Genomic DNA, 19,445 nt, shown 5'->3' with positions numbered 1-19,445 from the left:
GATCTTGTTAGTTGCCTCTTACGACAAGCATAGTCACCTCTTATGGCAAGCATGGGTTGCTGAAGACCTATACTCTACCCAGATCTTCACGGGTTGTGTTGACAGTGAGATTACACTACACTTGTATCATGTGTTCATAATTGAGACACGTGAGAATAACTCTGGAAAGTAACACCAAGTATCAATAGAGTACAGCTAAAGCAGGGCTCGATTCGAGGAACTTCATTCAACTCTTGCACCAGGTGCATGTTGTCATGAAAACCAAGCTGCACCACACATAACCAGGTTGCACCCTGGTGCCATAAATTTACCAAAGTTCAAACAGGATGGCCTGCTGCCAATGTCACAAAAATTAACATTTTGATGTAAAACACAATAGCAACATGCCCATAATCTGGAAGTACTACAAGTTTGACGGCATGAAGCCCATTAACGTATGACAAATTACACATAGTACAGGAAAGGGTGATGTAGTTTGGTCAGTACACCTTACAGATATTGAGTTCAAAGATCGACTTTGTGGGGGTGGTTAGTCAGACACAAATTTGATTATTTTTTTACATGCACCCGATTCATTTAGACATGAATATAAAGTTACATTTTCAAAAATAGGTTCCATTGGTGCATCTTTTATATTGCTAAATCAATCCCTGTAAAGGCTCTGTCAAGTGGGGATTTGTCAATTTGGTCATGTGTTGTACAATAATATCCTGACCATGTCCTCAAACCTTGTACACTTTGTACTACAGTGTCCCTTGAGATGTATGGACATCGAGATTTACACCGATGCCAGGGCTGTTGGATTAAGTGGAAAGTGCTGTTCACTAGATACATGGATGTGCTAACTTGAGTACAGTAAACAACGGTTAAAACCAACTCAATAGGACTACAAATTTTAATTCGTTATAAGCAGTTCGACTGTCAGACATTTTGGATCAAGTCACATTTCCACACTCCAGACATTTCCTACACAGAATATATCCACTTCAACTGCTACAGCCTAATCACTATTATTTATTGAGGGCGTAATTTGAAAAAAAGGGTGTCAGTACTTAATGCAGTTAATCACTTGCCTTCAATTGATTATTGCTGCTTTGAACAAATGCATATGGCCACGGATATATTTTGATAGGCTGTTTGGTGATAATTGAGCAGCTCAGTGTTTAACAGTTCATTGTAAACATAAACTTTGTCATTGACAGAGTACACATGGGACCACATAGTGAGTTCGCCATCTCATTTATTTTGTGTTTTTGTTATATCCATCAAGTTTATATAATAAAATTTACAGCAAATGGCCAAGACCCCCAAAAGAGTTTATTATATCCGTCAGTTTGTGTTCATGATAAATGTAGTTTACTGTCTGTGCTCTACGGCAGATAGAGAATGTGACAGTAATTCAAGATAAAAAGATACTGTTGCATGAACAATATGGCTCCACTTGACCACTTTTTCTCTCTTCTGTCACAAGTCCCCAATATATATTCTGAATACTTAGAACACTCAATTTTAAAACTTATCTAACCTCACACTTTGCAATTCTTTTTTCTTCTTCAATCCTACGTGGAAACGTGCTCGTACAGAGTTTCCAGCTTCTAAAAAACAATTCACCCAAACACATCCCAGCATCACCCAAACAAGCATTGTAATCCTGTGAATAGCGACCTCACATGACCTGATCACTTTATCGTCTTTCTCATTGCCACACTGTGGAGATGTTTTTTTGGAATATTACAGAATCATTCACTGATGCATCCAAAGCTGCCTTGGATACGCCTTTAGTCGACCCTCTTTGCGCTCCTTCACCTTTGTGTGATGTTCAGATTGATGGTGATTGTTCCTCTCCATCCAAGATCACTTTTGCTCCAGGTCAATCATACTACGTACTACAGGCCGCTACTGTCACGTCCAATCCTCATGAGACTTGAATCGTCGCCTCTCCCATGGACTTACAGAGCAACTGCTCCCTATCCGCTGTTATGGAAGGGTGCTTTTGGAAGTCAGATACAGTCTTTGCTTCCAATTATCTCTGTGACATCTCTGTCACTGACGTCCAGGGCCTTCATCACTTCTGACCCTTGGTCCTGGCACAGCAGCTGTCTGATGTGTGTACCCACTCCTGCTCTTTCACACTATGCTTCGTGTATATACAGAATTAATCTTGGAACTTCTGCTTTATTGATTTATTTTTTATTATTCGGACTCCCAGGTTTTTCGCGCTAGACAACCAACTCAAGGGATCATTTTGAAGGAACAGCAACGTTGGCTGGAACGTCAATGGTGCCAAGGTCCCAGAGTATGGCCACAACTGCGATTGCGACAAGTTTGGTTTTGAGATGACGTTTTTTGCTTCGTCGTGCGGATGGGAGACGTGTTTACAGGTTTCACGGGGTACATTATACCCGAAACTGCATACAGGTAGAATTGACTTGGTGCAAGTTCAAGGGAATTTAACTGCAAAGTGTTACACGGATGAGATTCTTCGGCCACACTTCCTTCCCAATATGCAACAAGTGAACTTCATTTGCCAACCAGACTATACCCAACCTCACATGGCAAAACTGGCAACAGTCTTTTTGAGGAATCACAACATCCAGATCCTGCGATGGCCCTCCAGGTCAACCACAGTGCAAATTTTGACCAATCGATCACCAACCCTTGCTTATTTATATATATATATAACATATACGTATTAAATCACTTTTGGGTTTCTTTTTTTGCAGAGATTTGCATTGGTGCGATTTCAAGATATCATGTAACACTACCTCATGTTTCAGAAGTTGGATGTAACCATGGTAACACCAGGGCACTAAATCAGTACTGTTAAAAGAATGACAGTAAGCGCAGTAGAAAGGAAACAGTTTATTTTTACGTATTATCAAACAAAAAACTTGGACTAATATCGTCATCAACGACATTGTTCTTCCCTTCAACATCAGCATTGCAGGGTGACTGCTGCACAGTGTCAGGTCTGGCCTTTCTGTTCTTCCTGTTCTTCTTAGTCTTCTCGCTCTCTGGTTTCGACAGCATCGCACTGAAGTTCTCATGAAACCTAAAACACAAATATCTTCATAAAAACAATAGCGCTGATTAAGCGTCAGCAAAAAACACATTGACAAAATCTTGGACAAACCTGGTTCCTAACATTTCCAATCTCATTAAAATCATATCTGAGTTCTTGTTGCTGCTACACAAAGATCTGAGGACATCCCATTAAGGGTCACGTCAGAATGACCTTTCGCAAACTTTGACTGACCACTGAAATGACTAACAAGAAGTCGACATCAGCCAATTACAACGCAGCTTTCTCGAGCTTTACGGCACTCGTATCAAGAGGCGACTTCCTTTTCAGACTACGCTTGAAAAATATGTTGACACAGTTCTTGATTAAAATTTTGAAAACTGAACAAACGAACATTCCAGAATGTTTAATATATGGTTGAGATTGTATTGCAGTGCTTCCTACATACTGTGCAACACTTCCTCTGTTCAAATGTTTATCCCACGGAAGCGAGAGATACACAATAATTTTGACGGAATCAGTCGTACGGGCCGTAACTTTCATTTGGAATACCCTGTGTTAACGTTTTCGAGGTTGCATGATCAGACAACCCATTCCGACCTTCACTTTCTTGATCTGGTAAGTGACGCTTTGATCGGTCGTATAAAAGGCCGTTCTGACGTGACCCGTAATGGGGTGTCCTCAAAACTTTGTTTAGCGATAACGAAAACTAAGATCTGATTTTAATGAGATTGTAACATTTCAAAACAGCACCGACGATCATTGAAGTGTTAAAAATTAACATGAAAGCTTCATAAGCCATGTGAGTGAATGCCTCAGTCAGCAATATTCCAGGAACACAGGCGTTTATCTAGGCTTCCATCTTACTTTCCTGGACTGGCAAAATAGGGTAAAAATAGTTTTGTTAAAAAACTGGGAATTTTTTAAATAGGTCTTATTTGCCAAAGTTCTGGAGTATTTACTCCATTGTATTTTAAAACTATTCATTAATAAAAAAATCAAAACTTATTATCTGTTCTGTATAATGTACACCCTCCTTCACACTGCTGTGAAAAAAGGTGTGCATTACAAACAAGAGAATAAGGTACCATTAACAAAGAAAAAAAAGTGGACAATTGCAACAGAAAGGTATGAAATCTTGCTCTGATGTCTCGTAGTCAAGGAAATTTCAGTGGGACCAGTGATTCTTTTGTAGCACTAGTCCATATGCAACAGGTGAGGTTAATTAAATGGTTGAAATGGTCTTACGTTTCAGTCAAAATTAATGCATTTACATAGTGATGTGCATGTACATGTGTGTGACTGCTTGTACTAGTCCGTACTAAAGTGGCTTGCGACCTGTCTTTGTTTTTTCCCTTTGTGTTGTTGAGCATTTGATGCCTGGAAATTAAATTTGGAGCCAACACCATAAGCAAATCTATGAAACACAAAATGTTTATCCCCTAATTGCTGCACTGAACATGTTGAGGGCATGGATGTTTGAGATGGGCCAACACCAACCTTTCTATTCTTGTCAAGTTTTCTTGCATCTTGGCATTGGCACAATCGGCAAGAAATTTCAAATACTGAAATAAATAAAATAAAATTTCTTTCAAAAGAAGTGATTTTCACATACTTTACTATGTAGTCATCATTATCTTCACTATATCATCTCATCGTGAAGCTCCATGCTAGGTTTGGAGTATTCATTAATACTTATTATCATATACCCATCAATGATATGAGACATTCAGCATGTGCGATAGAGCAAACTTTGAGAGGGTCAGATCACAAGGGGCAACAAACTAGACCCGTATAACACCCTCAGAAGGGCTGATATGGCATGTCAATGCATTTTGAATGTGCGATTAATATCAACACGGGTGGTGAGAGACTAGAGTTCCGTTCCCTGGTGCTTTATATTGCTTTCCCGTGCCAATGTCTTCCATCAAGATGAGTGAGTGAGTGAGTGAGTTGGGTTTAACGCCGCTTTTAACAGTATTCCAGTTATATCACGGCATGTCAGCTTGATGTGGGAGGAAAGCCCGAAGTGATTCGGGTCTCAAGACGTTTACCAGTCCAGTGAAACCCATGAGCATGGGTATGGTGCTGACAAACCTAGAAACATAATTGGGGCGAACCGGGATTCGAACCCACAATCACAGGTTTCTGGCGTGCCCAAGGGACGCAACTCTGCACAGCGAATCGCGGCGCCTTAGACGACGGGGCCACCCATGCCCCCTCCGTCAAGATGAACATGTTAAAACAAACATGCATGGAATTTAGAGATGTTTTATGAATGGATGCATTTTACAATTAGATGTTATGGGTATATGATAAAAAGGTTATTATAGGCAGTTTTCATATCATACCCCAAATCAACCCTTAACCCCCATATCAGCCCTCCAACTGCCATTTATAACCCCTAAATTATGTGTGTCCCTAAGAGTATCTACATAGCATCACTAGTGCCATAAACCCATTTGTATATCCTGAATATACAGATGCAATAATGCTTGTGACCACCTTTCATCAGGTACTGGGGATTTCTTTGAAATCCAACGACCTAAGTGTGATCAGTGTGATGCTATATATCCTAGAAATCCCCAGTACCTGCTGAAAGGTTGGCTCAAGGTCACTGTTTCACCAGAGGGTCACAGGCACTGAATGATCATAAGACACAAAGAAGTAGAGGAAGCAGCAGAAAGTGTCAAACAACTGAGGAACAGTTACAAATGTCCTTACATTATCTATAACAGTTTCTGTATTTCAATATGATAATGTCACAAATAATACATGATCCGATTATAAAAACTGGCAATTTAATATTGAAAAACATTTTGTAAATAATGCATAGCACTTTTCCTGGAGTAGGTACATTGTGTACAGATGTCCTTCATAAACATCACATCATTATGAATGGTTTGTTTCAGTTGAGAACTTTAGGCCAAATACCCATTCTTTATCAAAACAAAATCCTATATTACGAAAATAAGCATTACATTTTTCTCCCTTGATCACGCTTATAGCCCATTGTTGCTATGACAACCCAAACGAGACTCTCACAAATGTAACAGAAAAACAAACCACCGAACCTCATGTGAGACCATCAATCTTCGATCCTTGGACAGCGGAACTTCCAGAGAATGAGTGCTTCTCACCGCCTGTGTACACAGAGTAGCAGTGAGTGAGTTGTTACATACTACATTTATCAGTTTTCCCACTATTTCATGATGGCTTGTGAATAAAGTCTGGGCAAGACAAACTAGTGGTTGACAGCATGAGCAACAATCCATTAAGGAACTAACATACACAATCAACCACCATAACCTAAGTTAATAATGAGTTGCTCGCGTAAACATACACATGAAATCAGAGCTACAAATAAGCTGCGTATTTGAGTAAAATACCCCCCCAAACTACTCAAAACCCAATTAACTTGTGTACAGATACGCATGCATTAAATGGAAAATGCAATTGTTTGAAGACAGCACTCGTAAATGCCCAATGAAGCTTTTACAGCATGCGTACAACAGAGCTAATTTCCGAAACACAATTGCGAGTTAATTTACTTTCCAAGTCAAGCCTATATTTAGGACCGTTATATACATCTAAAGCATTATTTCATTTTTTTTTAAATTTCAAAATGCTTACTCATTTTGGGAAAAACCCAATAGGGTGATGAATAGATGAGAGAAATAATATTGGTAATCCCAATGAAATATGTAATAACCCAATTAAAATAAAAACCTTTGAGTAAAAACTCAACTGCTCCAAAAGTTACCTGGAGCCCTGTGACATGATTGTAGAAACCAACAGTATAACCATGATCACTATGACCATGTAATTTTCCAATGTACCTTTTTTGCGTAGCTGTATGTCTCTCCAGATCTGTATTTACTGATCAAATAAGGCATCATATATACTACTCAAAATTTGATAAGGATCACTAGGTGATATGTGTGTAAGTTACCACAAACATAACAAAAGACATGACTCTGACTCAGAAACGTGTTTAATCATGTTATGAATGAAAACTCATGAACGGCATGAACTTGTATCAATATGGAATGTTTGAAATCTGCAAACACCAAAAGGCATTTCATTAAAAAATGTTAACAGCAAACAAGAGAAAGAATTACACAGTTATGAGGGATAGTCCATCATTACACTTAGTCGATGAAGTGTCAATATCGAGTATGACCTCCCCTTGCATCAATGACGGCCTGACAACGTCGAGATATGCTGTCAATAAGCACCCGGATGTTCCCAATGGGAAGGTTGTTCCACTCTTCCACGAGGGCATGTCCGAGCTCTGCCAAAGTCGTGGGTTGTGCTCTACGGCTTGAAAGGGCAACCTGCAGCATGTTCCAGACATGCTCAATCGGGTTCAAGTCCGGCGAGCGCGCTGGCCAATCCATGCGGACAATTGTGTCCTGCTCAAGCTACTGCTCAACCACCCTGGCGCGATGAGGACGGGCGTTATCATCCGTCAGGATGAACTCAGGGCCAACAGCACCAGCGTAGGGTCTGACGTACACATCGAGGATCTCATCCCGGTACCTCACCCCCGTCATTGTTCCTCTCTCCAGGACATGAAGATCTGTCCTTCCATCTCTGTTGATTCCACCCCAGACCATGATGGAACCACCACCATAACGGTCATGTTCACTGATGTTGGCATCATGGAAACGTTCACGTTGTCGTAGCCACACCCGCTGCCTCCTGTCTGTAAAGTCCAAACAATACCTGGACTCATCGGTGAACAGAACTGGAACCCAATCGTTTCGTGTCCAAGTGACATGATCTTCAGCCAATTCCAATCGCTCCCGCCGGTGTCGAACAGTCAGGGGGATTCGGACACATGCCCTTCTCGAGTAGAGACCTGCATTGTGAAGACGATTCCGTATCGTCTGAGTGGACACATTCACCCCCGAGGCGTTCAGGAGGTCGTTACGTAGGCTGGTTGCTGTCCAGAAGGGATGACATCGTGCCTGAAGAGCCACAAAATGATCTTGGCGTTGGGTTGTCGACCTCTGACGACCACCCCCATGTCGGTGTGCTGCTGTACCAAAATTTTGCTGTCGAGACCAGGCCCTGCTTACAACGCTCTGGCTGACATTTAGTGCATTGGCAACGTCACGTTGTGAATAGCCAGCATCAAGCATTCCAATACATCTGCCCAGTTGTTCTGTCGTCAGGCGACGCCTTACACGTTGAGGGGGCATTGCGTAGATAAACGTAGTGTAAACACTCAATTGAGTTTACAGTTTCACAATGAATCAGACACCGTTGCCTGATTGGAAATCGTGCAATGGTAGCAAAAGCATGAACTGTGATGTGAAACGCATTTCCCATGGCATGAAATGCACGTGCACGTGTGTTGGAGACGTTTTTGATTTCACTTGAACACAATATTGCCAGTTATGCAGTTATTTTGTTTTTTTATTTAGAAAAATATCTACGATCCTTATCAAATTTTGAGTAGTATATATGAACTCTACTGCAGTGAATAATACAAAAATGTGCTTTGTCACTTACTGTAACTAAGATATGTATCACTGTTGGGAGCTTATGCAATATGTAACACACTTGTGGCATTATGTGGACAGATGCAAATTTGAAAAAGGTTCACAACCCAAAAGAATGGTCCCAAGTGAGAAAAAATTACAGTAATTTAACATTAATGATACATGTGTATTGGATGCCTATCCTGCTAAGAATGTCTGCAATTTCCTACTTGTATTATTGGTTCCAGAAACCCATAATACAGCGCCAAAACACTCCCCTACAGGGGTCTCCTCCCATTAGTAAGACAGCCCAGTTGTGAGACACCTTAAAACAACAATGTCATACCTGGTTGCACATGTTAATCAGGTAATTAACCCCTATCCTGAAAATGGACTTGTCTTATTATAGACAAAAGAAATGACTCAAGATGCTTGATACCCTCTTTTACTTTATTTCATTCAACATTCTAATTCATCCATCCCTTAAATCCATTGTTTTAAAATATTTGCCCCTTAGAGTTCAGTTAAAGTTTATTTCACAGTTCACATCACAGTTCACATCCAGGTTGTCACACTGACACAACCTTAATCCATCTTCAGAAGTTTGCCAACAGCATCCAAGAACTGGAGTGGTGTCTTGACACCCTGGGATAGCTGATCCTTCAGTCTGGAAAGTCGATTGTCAATCTCCCCTACACACGCTTTCTTGCTGGTGGAGCTGCACCTAGGTCTGAGATAGCTTGGTCTTCTCAGATTTCTCAATCTTCTTGATGATCTCGATGAACCTGTAGAGATTAGGATGACGATGATTCAGTGATGCATTGAGGCGACTGTGGAAACCCTCCAGGTTGTTCTTGGTACTTGGGCCGAATGTCTGGTGATGGTTCCACAGTGAAAGAGGGAATCTGGCTTCATAATCCACCCAGTTTGTGACTATGTAGTCGTTGAATTCGTCAGCATTCGGTACATCGGGAGACTGGTTCATGGAGTCAATCCATGCATCCTGAACCTGTTGAAGAGGCAGCAGAGGCAAGGCAGCAGCTCGTCGGATCCACTGTTCCACAAGGGGGTTATCTCTGTATCCAACAGCAAGACCAAGCTCCTGTGTTTTCTGCCAAATCGCCTGGGTAAAGTGGAAGAAACACCATCCTGCATGCTCCCCTCACGCCATGCAACTTCCCCTTCTTACTTCAACACAGTACAATGGAGGTTGACAGTAGCAGGGACGGATGGGTGGGTCCTAGAGACCTGTCTTAACAGGATAAGTATCTAATATCATAAATATTAGATGACTGTAAATGATTTCTTATCCTGCTACGACTGTCTGCAAGCATCACTCAGTAGGAGGAGGGTACTGGCGAATCTGCAAACTGAAGCCCAGGTGGTGACTGCCGAATGTTATAGACCAGACTCAAGTCATACTTCTTGTGGTCCAACTGTAGGGCGCTCTTCACTAGTCTCCATCTAGACCCACTGGAAACAGAGGGGAGATGGGACAAACGATACAAACTGCAATAAGACCACACCACAGCCCTAACCCCATTGAACTGCCCAGGCAAGCAATGAAAGGTAGATACTTGGTGCAGGGAGAGACGGTAGCAACGAACCTATCATTTCCCTTCAAGGATTGTTGAGTTGCTGCACTAACACAAGAGTTCCGAACTGGTGAAGACCATTGATGTCCTTGACAGAACGGTCCATGGTATAACAGTTGGAGAAAGCAATGTCAGTAACCCAGAAACAACCCTTGACAATATCTGTCACCAAACAGTTGGTGCGCAGAGCCAGCGTCGAAGCCAACGCCCTAATTTCATGAGGGTTATGAGTTTGAGGAGGCGGTACACCAGCATGTTCATAAGCCTCCAGTATAGTCAGTCTCAACCAGTAAGCCAAAGTATTCTTTCAACATTAGAAGATTGAGAAGTAGGGAGAAACAATCTGATGCTGAAATGGCTTCGTGACTTGATATCACGATGCAGCACTCGAAACGGGCACAAAGATAAATTTTCTACATCCTCATCCCCAAGAATAGAAGGTAGCTGCACAAGGTTAAACATCATGACACAGCGGTCCTCCTGTCCAAGCTGATGATTCTTAGCAACAAAATTCCAAAATAACCCCAAAACCACTTTGCCATGTCACATCCAAAGCAGGAAGTTCACAAACCGATGTAGCTAAGGCAACAAGAAAAGCAGATAATTAGTTACAATTTAAGCTAATACAGTATAACAGAAGGATTAAAACACTTCTCTGCATAAGTCACAAACATCATTTAGAGACCTAGTGGAATTGTGATGCGCTGGACCCACAGCATTAATCGCACTCGCAGAACAACCTCTCTTCCTTACGGCTTGCTGATCAATTGACTCTGGAGACAGATGGTGTTGATGGGAGGAAGGATTGCGTACCACTATGGTAACCAGACAGGACGACAGACAGAAACCACACCTGAGCCAGCCAGTAAGACGGACAGTGGTTGTCACAGAAATCTTAGGCAATACACGTGGAGGGTAAGTGTAGGCATGGAGACCCTCTCAACTGATCAACAGAACAGCGCGATCGACTGCCATCTCATCCGGAGTGAGAGACATAAACACCAGCAGTAATAAGTCCATGTTTGCAGTTCCCAACTTGTGCACTGGTAGCAAGAATGCATTGGAGTGAAACATCCATTCCGTTGAAGCCAGTTTCCCAGGCTGGAAAAGGGTGTTGGCCAGAATATTTGACACTCTTGGTATTTGGCGAGCCTGAACATGCATCTGAAGAATGTCAATCAGACGCTGAGTTGATCCCTGTTTGTTTATATGTATATGCCACAGTGGAGTTGTCCGTTGGTATCATGACCTGGGCAGAATGGAGAGAAGTCCACCAATGCTGCACAGCCCCGAAGGGCTGCTAGAAACCCTAGTTTGTTCATGTGCCAGTCTCAAACTTGTATTTGCCACAATCCCTACGCTGTTAGTTGGTCGAGATGTGCCCCCTAAGCAATCAGAGAAGCGTCAACAAACAGATGATGGGTTGAAACAAAGTCTATCAAAGAAACTCTGTTTGAGGTTGTGAATCCTCCTGAGTTTTGTGGAAACTAAGATAATAATGGAATAAAACCCCACAATCACTGTGTCTCTTAACGTTGAACGTGGAAGACCTCTTGTCCCCAACAATCTGCCGCTGTACGCCTGACTGGTAGCTCTGGATGGAAGATGTTCTGTCTGACAATCCTGTGACCTACCAGGAGAGGAACAATGACCACCATAGTAGGACAAGCGGCCACCAGCTCCCTAAGTGGACAAACGATGACATGGAGCCCGATCAGAAGATCTGCAACTGGCTGGTGATCGGTGATATGAACTTTTAGGAGACCAGCACCCCTCAACCCCTCAAACCCCTCCACTGATCAGGAGATACCTCCGGCTGCGACGGCTCCCTATACTTGGACTGCCAACAATCATCAGGCTGCAATTGACGCCCAGGTGACTGCAGGTGGACTGCAATCACTTTGTAGCAAGTCATCAGGCTGCAACATGTCTGGCTGCAAAAGAGGACCTGTAGATGATGGATGACGTCCTGCCAATTCCTCAATCTGCAACCGCTCAGCAGGCATCAGGGGTCTAGGTGACAACATCTCAAGTTGACTGGAAGCCGACGTTGAAACTCCTGGCTGCTGCTGCTGCGGATGCCTCTGTTGCTGCAGGATAGATTGGCGCTCCAAGGACGGGACCACCGCTGAAATCTGAGCTAACAATCAAGGAACTGCACCCTGTACTCTTGCTGTAGACATAGGAGGGACCAGAGAGTCCCCGAACGGAGGATGCGGGAGGGGTGGTGGCAACCCTCCATGTAGATCTTACCTGACCCAGACTCATGAAGAATGAGTTCAGAGTCAGCCGTGACAAATTACTGAGGGCATACAGAAAAAAGTGGTATCAAAGACTAAACATACCTAAATAATCTGATAGAACATATCAAAATGCACAACAATAGCAATAAATGCAAAAATAACACTTCAAAACACAAGCCCACTTGAAGAAAAAGGAGTAAAAGTGAGAGAAAATACGTAAGCAAACGACGACAAGGCTCACGTCCCACTCAAACTGACTTAACCTCCAACCACTCAAAACTACGTACGTAAAAGACAACCTAACACCCCCAAGCATATACACACCTCTTAAACGATAAGAAAACACAGTTGAGAAAACCTAAGTCACACATCAAAAGGATTTGAGAGCCAACCGTAGAGCCCACCGCACAGTTGAAGCGATAAGTAGTAGGAGAAATTGCATGGCAAGAGGAGAGCATGTGCAGTGGGGGCTCCAGTGGGGGAGTCTTTTGGTGCTGTGTTGTGAGATTTGGCAACAAAAGTAATAGCAGGATAAGAAATAATGACATGTGAGTACATCCACAATAGCTCCACACATTGTCTGGAGTTTCGCTACACACATTGTACATTGTCCTCGTAAGGCAAACGCAGGTGCCTCCAACATGGAACTGACTCCAAGCAGTGTACACGTCACTCAACTCTCACCTGCCACATCAGTCCCACATGAGACAACCTATAGGCACTTGCAGTATTGGAATAATTCATTGTTGTTTATGATATTCCAGCTATATGACGGTGGTCTAATTGTGACCAGTTATTGATATTACAAGCAAAGTCCCATGTCACTTGGGTTTGATAACATGAACCAAACCGCTGACTCTGACCACCTGATCCATTAAGTTGCTTTCATGAACATGATAGGTTGCTGATAAGCAATTCTATCACAAGATCCCCACAGGAAGAGTGAGTGAGTGAGTTGGGTTTAACGCTCCTTTATCAGTATTCTAGTTATATCATGGCATGTCAGCTTAATGTGGGAGGAAAGCCCAAAGTGATGCAGGTCTCAGACGTTTACCACTTTGATGAAACCCACTAGCATGGGTATGGTGCTGACAAACCTAGTTACATAATTGAGGCGAACCCGGATTCGAACCCACAATCATAGGTTTCTGGCGTGTCCCATGGACGTAACTCTGCACTGCAAATCGTGGGGCCTTAGACAACTGGGCCAGCCGTGCCCCCTCCCACAGGCAGAAGAAACCACTGGGAGGTTAGTCTCAGGGAGGCTATGACTAGTCTGAGAAGGAATAATGTAATGGTTACTCTCCTATGTCTTCTGGTGATGTTTGAGTGAGTGACTGGGAAATAGTCCATCCATACTACGATGACATGTCAAAAATGTATTCTTGACTAGGCAAATCAGGGGTTGACATCATGAGCATGGTATCAGCAGACCACACACTATCACCACGAAGTTTTCATTATTCTTACAACAAGCATGAGTCACTGGGAAACTATTCACCCACAGAATGAGAAGCATTGGGACCCAAAAGCTGAATGGTTAACATACAAACACATAGATTATCTTGCCCCGAAAACCTCCCAGTAAGACTGGTTTTACTTAGGAAATAAACATACTTTGTTTTCAATGTAGAGATAGGTTACCTGTAGATTTAACTGCACTAAATTGAATTTGGAGCCAAATGCACAGATTCAATCTACAGGTAACCTAGCTCTACATTGAAAACACAGTACGTTTATCGCCATTCTACCATGACTAAATAAAACGCTAACATGAGGTGAGCACCCTTAAAGAAACTAAGCACCCTTTGCAAAACTTAATTCCACACCACACATCACCATTATGATGTCATATCGTTCATTGTGACGCAAAAGATATGACGTCACAATCACATATAGAAAAGCGCCAAATTCCAAGCTCTCTATTGTCCCCAAAACTTAAAACACATTCTATTTGTAGAATCCTGTTTTCTGCACGAAATGTATTGCCACACATCCTATGAAAATTGTAGTAACTTTGCATTTTGTAAATTGTAATTGTGGATATAGTTATTTAAATATGCCTACCGACAATGACTGAAAAAAAGTACTATTCTTATGAATATTAGCTTCTGCGGAGATGCGGACGTCCAACCAGCTATTTTAATCACAGAGGTTTATCGTGATTTAATAGTCTGTGACTGACCAATCACAATTGAGTAAATTCGAAATTTATGGTAGAATTACTGATTCTATTTTGGAGAGCCTCCCAGCAAGTAAGACAGGTTTAACTTACTGTTATTATCTTGCCTCGAGAACCGATGGTTATGCCCGAGTTCCTGAATCCTGAAGCAACTGCACAGGCATGCTGAAGGAGAAAACACATGCCCTTGTCACACACCCAGGCAGTGTTGACATAAAACAGTTATTCTACTCAATCACTGCAGCAGGAATTCCTTTGTGACAAACAATTTCTCAAGGTTTGGAAATCAGCATTAAAAATTCATGTTGGTTTTGCACTTCATAGTATGTTTATTGCCAGCATGAAGAAATAATAATCATGATAATATGTAACATTTTTTCAATGGAAAATATTATTTACTACTAAGCCCAGACCCATCTTCTGAGCTCTGAGCTACTCTTTCAGACACACAATCACGTGTGCTCAGATCTCAACACAAGATACCTCTTCATATCCTTCACATAAAATCCTTAACTTTTGGAAAGAGATCCATTCCATACGTGTACCAGCCACTAAACATGCTAAAGACTTGCCACTTGATGGTCAAATCATCACAAAGCATGTCTGTTTTCAGAAAAAGGACAAAAAACATATGCTCCAAGAAACCCTTTCCCTACGAACTTTTACTCTCTGTCAAATGCACATAGAGTACACAAAATTGTGAATCATGAAAGATGATGATGATTATTATTATTATTACTATTATTATTTTCCTGCCAAAATCAGATATCTTGATTTAACATGTTACAAGATCTCACCAGACTCTGGGCATCTGCCACTGACCGGCACTGGACGTGGAGGACCATGGGCTCGAATTTAAACACAGCGTCACCCTCCAAGGCTCTGAGGCTGCTCACCTGCGCAGAACATCCGCTAGCATCAGGACAACATGTCTTGCTAATGTTCCTCAGATCTAGTTCACTAGCAGCTACAGTTGGTAGTTCCTTCGACAAGTTCCTCCTTGAGGACCACGCACGGATACCTTGCAGGGAATATCACTCACTTTTCTCAGCACTCATGCTAAAGAGTGATTTGGGTTTAAGTGTTAACGCCCCTTGGAACAGTACTGCACTTTCAGTTCTCACATGAAGGAAACCCTGAAGTAGTGGGGTCTTAGGCATTTACCACTTTGGTGAAACCCATGAGAATGGTTATGCCATGGTTATGCTAAGAAATGCAGTAACAGCGAATCTAGGATTCAAACCCATGATCATATGTTTCTGTGATGCCTAAAGGGAGCAACTCTGCACCTTGGACATGTTGGACAATGTGGCCACCTATGCCCCCTCACAATAATGATGATAACTTACAGGCAGTTAATATAGTATAGAATATAGGATACTGGAAAAGGTTTCAGATACATGACAGATAATGTAGATAATGCGTTACCACTTCTTCTGGTTGGACGAAATCATGAGAGGTAAACAGCCATTTACATCCCTTCTTCTTCACTCGGTTCCCTGTGTCCTGTGTGAACAGAGAAAACATGACAAACGGTGACGGTCATCCTGAAGATGTGAACTTCCCGCATTAGGGCCCATGTGTAATTATGCTCATGGGCTTAGAAACGGATATAATTCTATGAATACATGAAATTCGGATATTTATTTTGGAGTGATCTTCCTTAACTTCATGACTTAAATCCCTTTGATAGTTATTATGTGGCGATGCACTACACGAGGCAAATCTTAATGTGCATTCAACAGTAAGTGCAAGTTCAAGGTTTGCATCCTATGAAGTTATTTCCAATTCAAAGTTAAAACTTATGTTATATACTTTCTCAGTTAAAACAGCTTAACAGTTACTTATTTTTCAGCATAATTATTTAGGTAAGAAAGCTTAAGCACTTCTGAAATTGAGCCCTAGGCTTGATTTTGGATAACATATTTTAAAAGAGAAAGTGCTATTTCCCGTAATTAGGCCCGGGGCTTAAATACAGGCAGTCCTGGTACAATGTTAATGCTCATCAACACCATTCACAGAAGCCACAGAAATACAGATTATAAGAATGATATAAAATATGATAAACAATCTTTTCAGAAGTTCAATGTTGCATTATCAAACAACTCTATAAACATGATAAAATAAGGATATTTGGTTTGTGTTTTTGTAAATTCATTTTAAAGATAAATGGTAATTTGCTGTATGTATCTAGAAAAAACGGCTTTCAAATGAGCATAATCACAGTTTGTCTGTAGCTGGTGGCATAACATATGGACAATACCCATGATACCTGATGGAGACAAATGCTATGATCATGATGACAAGGTTCAAGGTCAGGGGATCCAGGTTACTAATACTGACCCACTAACATCACTCAAAGTGTTGGATGTAGTTTGATGAATACATAGCTTCTCCAGTATTCCAACTTGTGCCCGTTAAATGCTATAGAATGTTTAATACTAACTATCAAATTTCACAAAAATGCAAAGTCAAAAATAGAGAATTTATAAGTTAATTTTATTACACAAATGAAAAAAACCCCTCTGTAAACATGGTAAACCAACTACTTATAAAGTAGGTCCACGACCATACACCATGTACACCTACTGTGTGATCTGATACGTATCACAATCACTCACAGTTGGCAGTGTCAAGAATGGTGCAATGGATGAAAATAATTATGTTTCCACTACTAATTTTCACTAATATTTGTGTATGCTGTAACTGTTATTAAAGCAAACACTTATAGTAAGATTTGATATTGTTTACTTAGTATGTGACTATGTTGAATACTTGTATCAATAATTAAAAAATTGCAATCCATCTTTGCATCTGTGTATCGCCCCACTCCCACAGCTGTATTAAAAGGTGTTCCCTTCTGTACTGAGTGAAGGTGCTTCAATGGATGGAGCTAAGAATGCTTAGCTGTATATTTATCAAAACATACACTTTTATAAATTTAGAAATGCATTTTTATTATTATAATAAAAAAAGTGGTATGGCACTAGTGGTGGCAAAAATGGCAAAGGCAAAGGTTGAAAGTTATTTAAGCAATCCTGTTCAAACACTTGTTCTGAATATGCTGAACACAAATTTGGGAAGTTTCTAAAGTGAGAAACTACCAGTGCAGGGGTACTCCAGGGTTCAGTACTTGGTCCTTTTCTCTTTCTTGAACGTCAACATTCCAGTTAATCTTCAAAATTTCATTGCAGGTGACACATATACCATGTGGAAATAGGCATCTCATCCCCAAATATCAGCGGCACTGTGGCCAGTTTAAAGGAGCGAGGTGTGATGCTGCACAGTATGTCAGTCACATTACACTATGTCAGCTTGATGCGGAATGAAAGCCAAAATTGATGCAGGTAAACAATGTTTAGCACTTCAGTGAAACTAAAGAACTTGGAATGGTACTAACAAACCTAGAAACATAATCAGGACAAATCTGGGATTTAATTCCAAAATCAGAGGTTTCTTGAATACATCCTTAAACAGATAAAGGTACTGCCTTAGACAATTGACTGTGATTAATTGACATACTATCACTTAGTGGACTAAGAGGTGGTAATATTAATGTACACAAGATAAAAATAAACTCCTTTTGTTTAGTTATAATCAGACAGAAGTCACATCTGCCCAAGAAAGTTTCACGCTAGCCTCCCCAAAAAACTAAAGTTCAAAACATATTAACAACATCATATCTCACATGATCTAATACATTAAAATGGCACCTACATGAGCATGATGACGAAACAGAAATACAGAAAGAACAAGTTTAAGTGAGTATGGTTTTAAGCTGCTTTTACTCAATGTGGGGAATAGAACCCAGGCGTTTTGCATGACGAACGAATGCTGTAACCATGGTAATCACTAGGCTACCTCACCACCCCGAACAACTTCAAAATCTTTCCAAAATTTTGTGTTGCTTTGTAAGACATATACATTCAATACGTACATATGAATTTGTATATGCAACTGTACAGTAAATAGATTAGAGTAGATCTACAGCTAAAACCATCAAGGATTGAACTGGTCTTCCCGATTTTAAAGAAAAAGTAAGCTGTACGATATTGTTGTGGGTACAGGACCATAGGGCCTATCCGAGTCACAAGTGTGGGGGACTCTCTTTTCTCATACTCTCTTTCATTTGTGTTTATTTGGTAATTTGTTTCCATAACAAACTTATATCCCAATGCAGGGGTCCGATAGCAATGTTTGAATGCCGAGTAAATTCGACTAACATGACCAAAGTGAAGTTTTCTGGCAAATTAGGATCCCATTGAATACGCAATTCATAACAAATATAATATATTCATATTGGGTAGGAAATAATACTAACATTGATATTAACAAGAAAACCAGTGCTGTCTCACCTGTTCAAACAAGAGTATTCTTCCTGAACACGAGCTGGTTGTGAAATAGTTGGACTGGTCATTTATCAGCTTTACAAGATCAACAATCGGGACGTCGATAGATCCCTTCCTGCTCAAGTCTAGTCCGTCAAAACAACTTTCCCTCTGTTTATCAAATGATTCTGAGGACATCGTGCATTTGTGTTATCGACATGTCCACGGTTTTCGCTTGCCACGCATGGTAGGTAATAGAGTTACTTCCCTTTAATACTCCATGCAGCGACAGCGTCGTACAAAACTATGTTGAGAGCTTATCGTCTACAGGTGTCACAAAAATGGACAACGCCTAAAACGGACCAGGACAATTTTGTCAAAGTGTCCAAATTTTCTTTTCAGAACAGACCGGTTATAAAATCAATAAATACATCCGCAAGTTATCCTTTCTAATTGATTTCCATTTTGAATATCTGGATTATTATAATAACTAATTTCTGAGCATGCAAGGACAGGAGAAAATGGCCACAGACAATTTAGAGAAAATGGCCCCAAATGTAATGAAAATGGTCCAAAATTTAATGAA

The 19,445-nt window shown here is 41.0% G+C and overlaps 1 protein-coding gene across 1 annotated transcript; it reads right to left on the bottom strand.

Moving 5' to 3' along the window:
- Positions 1–2,868: 2,868 nt before the first annotated feature.
- Positions 2,869–19,128, bottom strand: LOC139469253 (tRNA wybutosine-synthesizing protein 3 homolog). The gene is made up of 7 exons (XM_071251393.1): positions 18,887–19,128; positions 15,960–16,037; positions 15,329–15,427; positions 14,625–14,696; positions 6,097–6,165; positions 4,523–4,587; positions 2,869–3,052 (listed from the first exon to the last, which is right to left on the bottom strand). Exons 1-7 carry the CDS (start codon positions 19,055–19,057, stop codon positions 2,869–2,871), a joined length of 738 nt encoding a protein of 245 aa, XP_071107494.1. The 5' UTR covers positions 19,058–19,128.
- Between the last annotated feature and the right edge of the window lie 317 nt (positions 19,129–19,445).

The sequence above is a fragment of the Haliotis cracherodii genome, unplaced genomic scaffold, assembly GCF_022045235.1.
Source record: "Haliotis cracherodii isolate W230 unplaced genomic scaffold, xgHalCrac1.p SCAF_2, whole genome shotgun sequence".
Classification (NCBI taxonomy): Eukaryota; Metazoa; Mollusca; class Gastropoda; order Lepetellida; family Haliotidae; genus Haliotis; species Haliotis cracherodii.
Note: the sequence above shows the minus strand (reverse complement) of the source record. Positions and strands in the feature narration are given on the sequence as shown.

Coding starts and splice junctions, on each gene's coding strand:
- LOC139469253 (XM_071251393.1), bottom strand. CDS start 19,057: ATGTCCTCAGAATCATTTGATAAACAGAGGGAAAGTTGTTTTGACGGA. Junction 15,428..15,959: donor TCGTCCAACCAGAAGAAGTG/GTAACGCATTAT, acceptor TGTTCTGCGCAG/GTGAGCAGCCTCAGAGCCTT. Junction 3,053..4,522: donor AACTTGACAAGAATAGAAAG/GTTGGTGTTGGC, acceptor TTTGTGTTTTAG/GTTTCATGAGAACTTCAGTG.